This window comes from Cyrtonyx montezumae, unplaced genomic scaffold (assembly GCF_038088225.1).
Source record: "Cyrtonyx montezumae isolate F1298 unplaced genomic scaffold, pur_monq_1.0 scaffold_43, whole genome shotgun sequence".
Lineage (NCBI taxonomy): Eukaryota > Metazoa > Chordata > Aves > Galliformes > Odontophoridae > Cyrtonyx > Cyrtonyx montezumae.
In genome coordinates, this window is record NW_027072049.1 from 558,948 (window position 1) to 571,018 (window position 12,071).

The 12,071-nt window shown below is 46.9% G+C and overlaps 1 protein-coding gene across 1 annotated transcript in view; it reads right to left on the bottom strand.

The window, feature by feature from the left end:
* The window catches only part of LOC136055478 (acid-sensing ion channel 2), a 425,551-nt gene extending 417,860 nt beyond the window's left edge, over positions 1-7,691 (bottom strand). Inside the window, exon 1 of the mRNA XM_065747252.1 lies at positions 7,113-7,691. Within this exon, the coding sequence (XP_065603324.1) occupies positions 7,113-7,676 (564 nt within the window). The 5' untranslated portion in view covers positions 7,677-7,691. The remainder of the gene's footprint in view (positions 1-7,112) is intronic.
* Between the last annotated feature and the right edge of the window lie 4,380 nt (positions 7,692-12,071).

The following is a 12,071-nucleotide window of genomic DNA, read 5'->3' on the forward strand; positions in this document are numbered from 1 at the left end:
TGTTTCATATTTTCACAGGAAAAAAGCAGGTCAACAGCAAAATTCTGTTCTAATCCAAGACTTCCTCATGTAAATCATCACTTTCCAGATGGCCTAGAGTCCCTCCCACCTCCCCAGACATAATGCTGCCCCCCATTTGTGGTTGAACTGAAGTTGGATATGCTTGTTCAGCTGTCACAGGTTTCTCCATCACTGGAAAACTGCTGATGAGCTCACAGTGCTGCGAACACTGCTATTTCATGCATGGTAGGCAAAGATGGATCGCACATGCTGCTCTCCCAAAGCATAGCAGGTGGCAGTGGATGAAATACAGAGGCTTAATGGGCTGCTCTACCTATCCCCTCCATTTTGGTGCTTGGGAGCAGTAGAGCATCATCTTCAAAAATTCAGTGACTTAAGGGTTAAGCTTCCATTAATTCTTTCCATTGTTCATTAGTTCTCTTCTGCAATCACCTGAGTGGATTTAGCCTTTACTGCCAAGCCATGACATACTGTAAAGATGTTTTCTTGCCTGCCATTGAGTTATCCTGATGATTGACAGTTATTTGCTCCTCTGCTGCACCAGAGTTTCAGCTCATCTTTATCTACTTGAGCTGGAAAAGTAAGACACTCTTCACACTGGCTGAAATTGGAGCCCTTAAATTATGCCGTTCACAGTACATGCAGCTAAGTCACTAGAGAGCATTTGCTTGAGTTTATTTATTCTCATCTCCTGGACCAAGATTAATTTCCCTTAAACATTCAGGCTCACAAACGGTTTGGATCTCTTCTGTGGGATTCAGCTGTCTGGTGAAGTGGTGAAGTGCCTGACTGTCCTCCACCATGAGAGTGGGATTTAAGAAAGCCTGGAGAGAGCAACAGGATGGAACATGAAATAAGACAGTGTCTAAGTTTTGTCTTTCTTCCCCCAATACTTTCAAAAGCTTTGAAAAGGCAAACACGTTTTTTTAGATATTCTAATTTCATGCCTATATTTCTATTACTTTCATTCATATTTCCAGGTTTTTAATATCCTTGAAATTACATTATGAAGATTTAAATTTCTTAAAAGCAACTAAAACTTCATACCTCTAAAATTTTTGACCTTCAATTGCTTTTTTGGTTTTTTTTCCTAACCAGATGTGCAACATGGACAAACTCAGACCTCTCAGTTTCCCTCTGGACAAGCTCTATCTCTTGACAAAGCCTGGAAGCTGGATCGGAGCATGTCCTGCATGACTGGTGGGAAAGACCAAGGGCTGGCCTTGAAGCTCACTCTGCCTGGAGTCTTCCTGTGCTCAGGACCAACTGATCTGTAGAAGAACCTGGTGAGTAGGTTGAGTTTGACTCAGCCTTTTTCGGTTCTAATTTTCTTTTCAAATTTCTCTGAGCAGCTGTGGAGGAGGAAGGAAATTTCTGTGCAGAACTGGCTCATGTGATGAGAGCAGTAAATGAGCAACTTCTGTTGTATGTGAACACACTCCTGTGGGCCAAGTCCCTCTGCACTGGGCTCCTCTCTGGAAATTTAACCAAGTGCAGATTAAACCTTTCATCTATCCCACCCTTGACAAATACATGTGCATTTTCCATTACTACTCCCTTCTTTCCTTCACGCTCCCAGTCTTAACACACAGGATAAATCCTTTCCTCAATGGCAACGACAACAAATGTTCAAAACAATTTGTGTTTTTTGTTTTTGTTTTTGTTGTTGTTTTGTTTTTGAATGTGCTTCCATTATAATATTATTGGCTGGATTAATATTGTTTCTTGATGGGCTCTGAGCACACTGGTGTCAATCTGTTTAAACAACGCAATCTCTTTCACCTCCTACGGACAATCTTTCTTTCTGCTGCTGGTCTCATGGATTGATCCCTGGGAGGTGGAGGCAGCTCTGTCCACCTCATCTAACTCATTTTACATCCTAGCTGTTGAGTTTGAGAGCCTTCTGTGGTTTACTCATGGCTATTTGCATGTACAGAAATCCCAAAGAGCTTTTAGAAGATTTTTCAGGTTATTCTTGTCCCTCAATACAGGAAATACATTTAGGGATATTGTGGGGTTTTTTATCAGCAGATATTTGCAACCTACAAATATAGCCACAGTTCATGCCTTCCTCCCTCTGAAGCCAGAGAGGACCTGTGTGCCTATTGCCATCTCTCACAGAGCTGTGCTTGCTTTTGGGCAAGAAAGCTTTTCATGGATGTGTTTTCCCAAAGAGCTTTTCCTATGGAAAGCCACATAAGATATTGCATCAATCCTAAAAGAAAGATGAATGGAATTATACAAACCACTTGATATTTCTTTTGAACACTTTATGCAGTTGAAAGAGTTATTGAAATACTGTAGTATTTATACTGAAGTAATTCAGGTTGTAAGGTACCTCAAGGGGCCAGCCAGCCCATGCTGAAGTCAGACCTGCTTTCTCTTCTAGTCCTTCTCCTGCCTCAGTTCATGACCACCAGTTTCACTTTGCCCATTGCCTTCAATAGGGATTGCAGACACTGAACTATAACCACTGGCACCTTGCTATGAGTATTGTGAATAAGCACACAGCATGGTTTCACAGCACCATGATATGCTTTTTAGCATGGCATCACTGCTCTTGGTTAAATAACCACAAAGACTCTGCAAAAGGGAATATCTGAGAAATTACTTATTATTCTGCTCAGGTTGGATATTAGGGAACATTTCTTCTGAGTGGGGATGCTTTGGCACAGGCTGCCCAGAGGGGTGATGGACTCACTGTCACTGAAGGTGTTCAAGGAAAGTGGAGATGTGGCACTGAAGGACATGGTCACGGGTTGGGGTTGGACTTGGGGATCTCAAAGATCATTTCCAACCTTAATGATTCTATGATTCTATTTACTGGGAAGTCTTGAAGGACGATTTGCATGAGGTGTACGGATGTAGGTCAGGACAAGCTATATGGCTCCAATTTTGCCACTCCAGGAGGAAACCATGTTTTGTTTTTGTATGTGCATGTTTCTTCATTGGTGGTGGTCTTTTTTGGGTATTATTTTTGTGGGTTTGTGTTGGATTGTTTTTTGTAGGTTCCTTCACTTAGAGTTTAAGGCATGACTAGGTTAAAATCTGGTTCATGTAGAAAGAGCACAGACACATATGAATGCTTCCCATGATTTTACCCTTTGTCCACTACAGATAGCAAGGAAATCATAGAACACTGTCTCTGAAACCTATTTGTGCAAAAGTTAGCATGAAATGGTAGATCCCATTATGGTAAATTTCACAGATTCTGAAGCAAACTTTGAAAAAAATCATGAGTTCCAGAAAAATGATGAAATAGAGGCTGTATATTTCTGAATCCAGCAGCTAACATCACGATTATTACTTTTTTGGGGGGGAGGAAAGTGGAAGTTGTACAATAAGAGATGAGAATGGACTAATCAGTCCAAGAAGCAAAAGCTATTTACCAAATAGTGGCCTCTGGGGCGCACTAGAAAGAATGGCAGAAAATATATGCATAGGTAAAGGCAGATAGATTGACAGAAACTTGTGTCTCAAAATAGAAATATTCACATGAGATGCACTCCATTATGCGGACACTGTCTACCAGCAAAAATGTGTATTGAAAATAAATGAGTTATATCCTTTGATTGTCACAGCCACTAAAAATATGTAAATAGACATCCAGCAACCAAAGCAGAGCAGGCAAAATCTATGTTATTGTGTTACCTTGGAAATTAACTGGTTATGTGGGGAAAAACATGTAACACATTCCCATTAACAAATGACATGACAGCAGAACATGCACCCACTGCCACACCTTGAATATTTCATCTTGGCTACTGGAGTTACTTCTCAGCAAGGTGGGACTCTGATATCCTGTTCCTATTCTGCTTATATTGTAGGTATCTACACCCACATCACGCATCAGTTGTTCTCATTCATATTTGTCTGATGGGTTGAGATGATTCTCAGAGACTTGCCTTCCCTGTTACTCCAGGTATTTACTGTGCCACACACAAAGAACTCCTGCAAGGCTCCTTATCACTGTTCTGTTCATTTATTCTGGAGCAGCCAAGGACCATGAACCATGGCTCCAGGTTTGGGAGGGAGCTTTGCTCTAGCACACCCATAGAGATACCCAAAAAACCACAGCAGTGTATTTAGGGCTTACAAGCCACAGCTTTTCCATGCTCAGCAGCCATAGGATGGGAAGACCTTACTGTCATGTTGAGCAGCAGGAGTGCAGCTCCTCCAGAAAGATGCCATCTGTGAGGTCGTTTTCAAGCAAGACCTCCTGGGAGGAGTGATGCACAAAAAAGGAAAGGATTTCCTCTGCTGCTGTTATCAGGTTTCCCTCCTCCAAATACTCTAAAGGAATGGGTTTGCTAAAGCATGTTCTGCCAATTTGCTATTCTTCATTACCTCGCCTACAGCACAGGTCGGCATTATCTGCTGCTCAGTGCATTGCAAGGCCAGCTGAGGAATCAGCACGTATTCTACTCAGACTTTGCTGTTTCTTCTGGATGAATCCGTGCAGAATAGCTTAGGGACCATAATACAGCAACATTATCCCATGGAGAAGGAACATAGAGTGCAAGGAAGCACAGTTCAAATCCTGTTAATAAAGCAAGGAAAAGTGGAGGAGGAGGAGAGAAGGTATAGTCAAGTATTCAGTGTGTCAGGACACTGCCCTGCCTGCTGCTGCTTTCCCACATGGTACAAGCAGCTTTATTCGGGGGGTGCACTCCACACAACACACACATTACCCCCAGAGGACAGCTGCACAACCTTCTTCAGCATCTTTTTGCATTCTACTGCACTGATGCAGCTTCCTACTGCAAAACTGCTCCCAGGTGCATGAGAGTGAGGAGCACAGAGAGAACTGGAATTCTTCGTCAGGATGACGCATTACAGAACTGCTCTGGGATTTACACCTCTGCTTCCTGAGAGAGAGGAAATCAGTTTTCAATGACAACACTTCTCTTTTTCCAGCTGGTAATGCAGCAGAATGGACGAGCTGTCACTGAGCCTGTGTGTAAAGCTGCAACAGGTCGCTGATGATTAAACACAACATTCCTCCAGAACTGCAGGTTCTGATTCTGCCTGGAGGCATCTCACAGACCTTTACAGCATGCTCCCTGTGGAAAGACCTACTCAGCATTTAAGCAGGCACTTTTTGCTGCCTTTTGTCTCTAGAGGTAAAATCTGGAAGGAAAACAAAGCTTCTGAGTCCCTTCTGAGTTCTGCTGCCCAGATTTCTGTATCCTGAGGGACTGCCTGGAGTTGGTGATACTGAACCGCCTGCCTGTGCCTCTAGCACCTCCTCTGATTTATTTCTATGTGTTAGGAGCAGAAGGCAACACTGGGAAGATGCTGTCTCCTGGATCACCTGCATCTGCTCTGCATAACTGACTGAAGCATTTAACTGCCCCATTTCTGAATCTCTATGGTGTTTACCAAGAAGTGCTGTCAGCCTGTAGTACCCTATCTGTTTCTAGCTGGCCCCAACTTGATTTAAGAGAGCAAGGATTTATTTAGCAGTCAGTGAAAGTTTTGTCTGTCCAGAAACTACATAGAAAAAGAGGCCATGGAGTGGACACCCCCATGTCCCAGGGATTTCCCTATTCACCTGACAACAAAAGCTGCTGTTTTGGTGCTTCTGCTTTTCACAAGTGTTTATTGCATTATTAGCAAACCTGTCTTTCCCTCTGGATTTTAGCATCTTTTGCTTCTTTTCCATCCCATTCTCCATACTTCCTCACACACTGTTCTGCTTTAGTTCTCTCTTCCTCTATCTACTTTCTTGATATGCTCCTAAAACTTACAACAGCCTCTGCTCAGGTCTGCTCACCTGAGTAGAAGGAAAGGAACAGTCTGCTTGGTATCCAGTCCAAAACAGTCACAGGCAACAACTGACATGAAATGCAACTTTCCTGCTTAGACATTTAAAGAGAGCACAGTCCATGTTTTGGAAATGGCTATGGGGAATGAGTCAGTTGGACCCATTTGCTGGGAGACCCACAAGCAGCAGAGGCACAGAATACTCCTGAAAACAGACCCCAAACCTGCTGGCAAACCAAACCGTCACAAAGTCTGCTTCAGCCCCAGCCTATTGCAGAACGAGCAGCACTGCTCTGACAGACAGCTGCCCGGGAGCTGTCAGCATGGCTGACTGCAGGGCTGCTGAGCCCCCAACCAGAGCAGACTGGTGGCAGATTGGTGGAAAGGGATGTGCCAGGATGGCCTGAGAGCAAAGTGCAGCTAAGCCCCATACCAACTCATGTGCTCGCAGCTCTGCCCAGGCAGCACTCCAGTCACTAGCCCCTTTGCAGCCCTTCATCACCCAGCAGTGCATGGGTGCCATCCCTTCTTCCAGCAATCTACTTTTTGATTCTGTTTAACACTGATGCTGTCTGCCAGCCAAGCTGCCATTGGGGTGGCAGCCAGGAGCCATGAGCTGAGCAGCGTCTGCTCCTACAGAATCCTCAGGCTGCCCAGCTCGCTCCTGCTCCCTGTCAGCATCAGAACACAGCCTCATTTCTCTCTCTCTTCTATATTTATTTTTTCCTTTCCCCTAACACAACACCACAAAGAAACCCAGCTGCTGACCACACTACACAGCAAACTAGGATTTGTGAGCCACAACCACCAGGAACAAGCAGAAAAATCTCCATTCTGTTTGATCAGAAGCCACGATTTCATCAATGCTACTAACACCCAGGGAGATACAACCGACTGATGGACATTGCTCAGACCATCCCCAAATGCGTGCATTTGCACTGGCCTTTCTCCAGCCCTGTCTTCTTCCTTCAGCTGGCTAAAATTCACTGACTGTAGCAAAAGACCCCCAGGTCCCCCTCCTTTGCTCAACTTGGTCTGGCAGCAAGCACCCTCCAGGAGCCTCATTCAGGGTGGGTGCTGGACTTGCTGCCAGCCCTTTGCTCAGCCCCCACATCATCTCACACCATGCTGGGAAGTAATACAGGAAGGGCTCCAGAAAGCAAACTTAAACTCAACAGGCTGCCTGCTTTTCTCAGCCAAGTCACAACCTGTGCTCCTCACACCTTGCCCACACAGCACAGTGACATCCAGGACTGTCCTGGTTCTGCACCACCACCATCCACATGCCCAGAGTAGAGAAAAGCAGAGCATCTGCTCATACTCACAGTTTTGAAGTCCTCATGGTTGCACTCTTGGCCTTTGAATTTGCAGTACAGCATCATATCCTTCAGGTCATGGCCAACCCGTGCCAGGAACTCCTGCATGTTGAAAACTTTAGGTTTATACTGCTTAAAGTTGGCCTTCTCTTGAAGGATGGCCAAGACGGCTGGGTCAGCCAGGTGAGGGTTGGGGATCTGCAGGTTGACATCGAGCAGAGCCAGCAGCTCCCCAGCATGGTACAGGTCATTGGTGGTCAGCCGGGAAAAGCGGAATTCATTGAGGTTACAGATGGTGACAGCAGGGAACACCAGGCTGTTCGCCACCACCTCGTCCACTTTGGTGACGTGCTGGTAGGAGAAATAGAAAGCCACCCGGTCCGAGCTCTCCACCAGGAGGAGCCCCAGAGAGCCCACAAAGGCCAAGGTCCAGAGCAGGCGCCGGATGGTCACTGGCCCGTAGACGAAGACATGACGGATCCCGTGGAGAGTGGAGGTGTTTGCAAAAATCTGGATGCTGGAAGGCTGCAGGCTCCCCATGCTGCCCTCGCTGGTGCTGTCCTTCAGATCCATTGGGAGTAGTTGGTGAAATCCTGGCACTGCTTTTTGGGTCAGATTGTAGCCGGAACTGGGATCCCTCCCCTCCCCTCTGCAAAGTAATTAGAGCCTTTTAGGGAAGAGAGAGAGATGAGTCACAGATCAGCTGCCGCAAGCTTATCCCACCAGCTCAGCAATAGCTTCGTAGGGGTAAATATTTATACAAACATCCATTCAAACTCTAGCTCTTGATTTCCTCGGTGTGATAAGAAGGGCTGGTTTTATTTAGGGAGACACCAAGGTGATGTGGAAGAGATGTGGGTGGGAAGCAAAAGCCGAGCCAATGGAAATAAAGTCCTCCCCCTACACACGCACACATGCACTCACACACACACACACACACACACACACACACACAGGCTGAGCGAGATGAGATTAAGCAAGAGGGAGAGCTTAAAACAAGCGGAGCAGCTCGCAGCCTGTTAACTAGTGCGTGAAGCCAAGGATGCTGCTATACAGAGCTGATGGCTGGCGGTGGGGCTTCCAGACTCATTCTTCCCGTGCTCTAAAGGTGCTGCTGGATTTAGGCATCTCTTCTCCTCCCCACCCTCCTCGTTTGGGCAGGGCTTTAGGAAATAGCTCCCTCCCCAAACCTCCACCGGTGTTATTTTGCAAGAGTTTCTCCCAGGAAAAGCTGGGCAGCTAATCCAGCAGGAAAGTGCAAGAGAAGTAAGGAAGAAAAAAGGAAGGGAGGGAAAAGAGAGGGAAAAAAAAAAATGAAAAGGGAGGAAAAAAGCCTCTCAGCTCCAGGCATGCACATCCATGCATTGAAAGCAACAGCATGAAGCCTCTCTCCCATGTAGCATCTCAGGAGCAAAAAATAAAAATAAAAAAAATCAGACAGCAAAGGATGGAGCAGGAGAGGGGCTGCATCATCTCTCCTTCCTTCTGTCTGTCTCAGCCTCCCTGCACTTCAGGACTCTGGCAAGCAAAGCACCGAGAGCCGTGAGTCACTCATCGATCCGAGCCCCGCGGCGGGCGAGAGCAGCACTGCCAGGTGCTCGGTGCCGCTGGAAGGCAGCTGCGATGGATGCGTTCAGGGAAGGTGCTCCCAGCTGCGCATTGAGACGGGAGGTTTGGAGGAGTGGGGATGTTGGGGAGGTGAACTGGGAACGGTTTCCTAGCCAAGAGGTGTTGCAAAATCCTGCAGACCAAAGCCTCCAGATGTGACAGCATCTTTACCGCATGCTGCAGGAGGTAGGAATGAGAAGGGTGTAGTCCTGGGTCTGAGAGGGGTCCGGGGTAGCTCCCCTCCACACTGACTCTGTGCACAGCAGTATTTTTATCTGTTTTATCACGGATGCAGAAGGAAAAAATACTTTCTGTCTCCATAGAGCACTATGACAGGTGAGGGTCCCTGGGGCCATGGTGGCACCATGGATGTGACAGTCAGCTGAGAGAAGAGGCTCAAGGAACAGCCACAGGCTGTCACAGTCTGTGGTGTGATGCCCACAGACAATCAGCCTCCTGAGAAGTTACCTTGAGAACAGATCCGAAGATTATCTTGGTCAAACTAAGCCTGATTTTTGTCTTGTACTGTTATCCAAGCATGCCATCCCCAGCCTACAGCATCCTATGGGAATATCTCTCGGGCTGAACTACTCAACTCAGCACTTCTATGGCCATGTAGTGCTTCTATCTCCATTCTACCAGGGAAACTGAAGCAAAGAAAGGCCAAAGGACGAATGAGCAGTCACCCAAACAGTCTGTACTGCAGCCATGAGCTGAAGACACCACTTGGTCTCTGGGCTGCTGACACTGACACCTTAGAAGCCTCCTGCATCTTGTCCTGTGCTTTCCAGATGGGGTGGACAGCACTAATCAGAGCCAAAGAAGGTTTGAACCAGAATGAAAGCAGCTCAGGGCAGAGTGCTTGCAGCTCCAGAGCAATGAGTGCCTCCCCCTGCACTCAACACTTCTCCAGAGCAGAGATAAAGCCATTTCCCCTCCTAAAACTGCCTGGCAGAAATAGGCTCCCTTTCCCAGCCATCACCATCCCAGCTCCAAATCTGTCTCCTCTCCCACCGCCTGTGCTGTTTGGCCTGATGCATTAGTGCTTTCATTTATTCACCATGCACTCCGCCTTTACAGTGCTGTTTTCTGTAATTCATACTATATACCATCTGCTGCCTCTTATTAGTTAACCATGCAGAATGCTGCGGGTGCAGTCTGGAGGAGGAAGCATCGTGCCCAGCAGTGCTGCATAGCACCAGCACTGCTCATGGCTTTCTGTACTGGGACTGGAGATGGAGCATGGAGACAAATGCTGCCCAGCAGTGCCATGTGGACAGCCTGTAGTCTGGTTGTCACCACAGTGGCCAAGGTGTCCCCAGGGCTGGGAAAGGCAGCTCTGACCCCACCTGGGGCTGTGCATGGGGGGGGGGGGGGGGGTTGGACACCAGCAGAGCTGAGGACACAAGTTTGGAGGAATGGCAAGGGGAGTTGAGACTGCAGAGATGTGGTGACAATGATAGCAGGGACAGGTTGACAAGGGACACAGAGAACAGAGCCTGACCCTTGGCTCACTGCACAGCCTGTGCCTGCCCTCTTGTGTCTCAAGCACGTGTTGCAGTGCTCAGAGCAATGCCAGTCGTGAAACACATGGGAAGTGGGCTATATTGGGGGAAGTAAAAGAGGCAGAGTGTGGGTCCCAGCCTATGGGATGTCTGAAGTGAGTAGTTTGCATTGTCAAAGCCTGAACTGCTCTAGGCCCAAAATAACACCTGGAACAGGGGCTTTGCTTGAAGTGATCATGGTCCTCTAAGTCTCACTCTGTTCCTCAGTCTTTCTTCAAACTTTCTGGACCCTCTTATCAGTTAACAGCATATTGCCAATAGCTCCAAGCTACTGGGAACACACAGCTTCACTTAGCTGAGAGACCTTGGCTAATTAAACAAGCTTTCCTTTCCAAACAGGAACATAATGTGGAATGCTGATGTTTCCCCTGAAATTAAATTTGATCCGTTACAAGGTAGCTTTGGCTGGGCTAAAAGGCTTTTTTATATATATAGAAAATTTAAAAAAATGATTGGATTTTGATGTATTTAATATTACGTTTGGATATTTAATAGATTATAAAATGAAAGCAATTAAAGAGCATAAAAACTCTCCCTGAAAGAAAACATGAAATATTTAAATGGCTGAATGAAGTGGCTAGAAAGCTGCATGGGGGATAAGGATCTGGTGGTTCTGGTCAATGCTTGGCTGCACGTGAGCCAGTAGTGTGCCCAGGAGGCCAAGAAGGCCAACGGCATCCAGGCTTGTGTCAGCAGTAGTGCAGCCAGCAGGAGCAGGAAGTGACCCTCTGTACTCAGCCCTGGTGAGGCTGTACTTCAGTGCTGTGTTCAGTTCTGGACCCTTCAATACAAGAAAGACATCGAGGCCCCAGAGCATATCTAGAGAAGAGCAACAGAGCTGTAAGAGGAGCCCTTCCTTGATGGGAAGTGGTGGGGCTGCAGCCCTCTATCTTTGTGTAGCAACTTCCTAGGCCAGCAACCCAGAGCCCCACTGCAGCCAGGCAGGGCTCAGCAGGCTGCTGTGGAGATGTGGAAATATTTCAAATATTCTGGTTTTGTTGGCCCCTTCTACTGGACCAAAGTACTATTTTTGTTTTATTTCCATATGAAGCACATGAATATAAATGAGCCCTGGTCTATCTATGCTGGTCTGTTGGGACTCTGTACCCAGAAGTCTGATCAAATTAACTTGGAGCATTTTAGCACGCAAGTGTGTTGGGCTCTGCTCATTTAAATTTTACATGAATTCAAGGACCGAATCATAATTTGGCAGATGAGCATCAAGAAAGCTAGAAAAGAAAAGTAGATTTACCATGAACCAGCAAAAGCTGGCAGCTGCAGTCTCATCCTGGGACTCAGATGAGAGCTTTGTGGGAAGAAAAGGAAGCCCAGGTCCCCACTAGCGTTAGCGGTGCACAGACCAAACTCTGAACTCTGCAGGCAGAACAGAGATAGGAGGAGATGGATGTGATCAGTGACACTGCCCATGTTTGCTACCAACCCTGAGAAGTCAAAGCAGCACACAGGCTGTGAGCTCTGCATGTGCCAGAGCCACAGCTACTTATATTTTGAATGTGCTACCAGGTTTTGTCAATTCTGTTTAATCTTTTGGACAATGGACTTGTGAGTCATCAGGGCTGGTAAGGGGGGGACAGAGATCTTTCCTTCCTCAGGCTGTTTGCCACCTGTACACTGCGTGTAAGGTGCTGCAGCCAGACCTGAGGACCTCAGGGCACAGCAGCTCGTGGTGATGCCACGCTGCTTTGGTGGGGTACCAGAGCTGGTTTGCTGATGCTTCATTTACTCTTTGTTAGATTTAGACCCATCACTGGGTTCTTGGGGTACGGATCTGAAC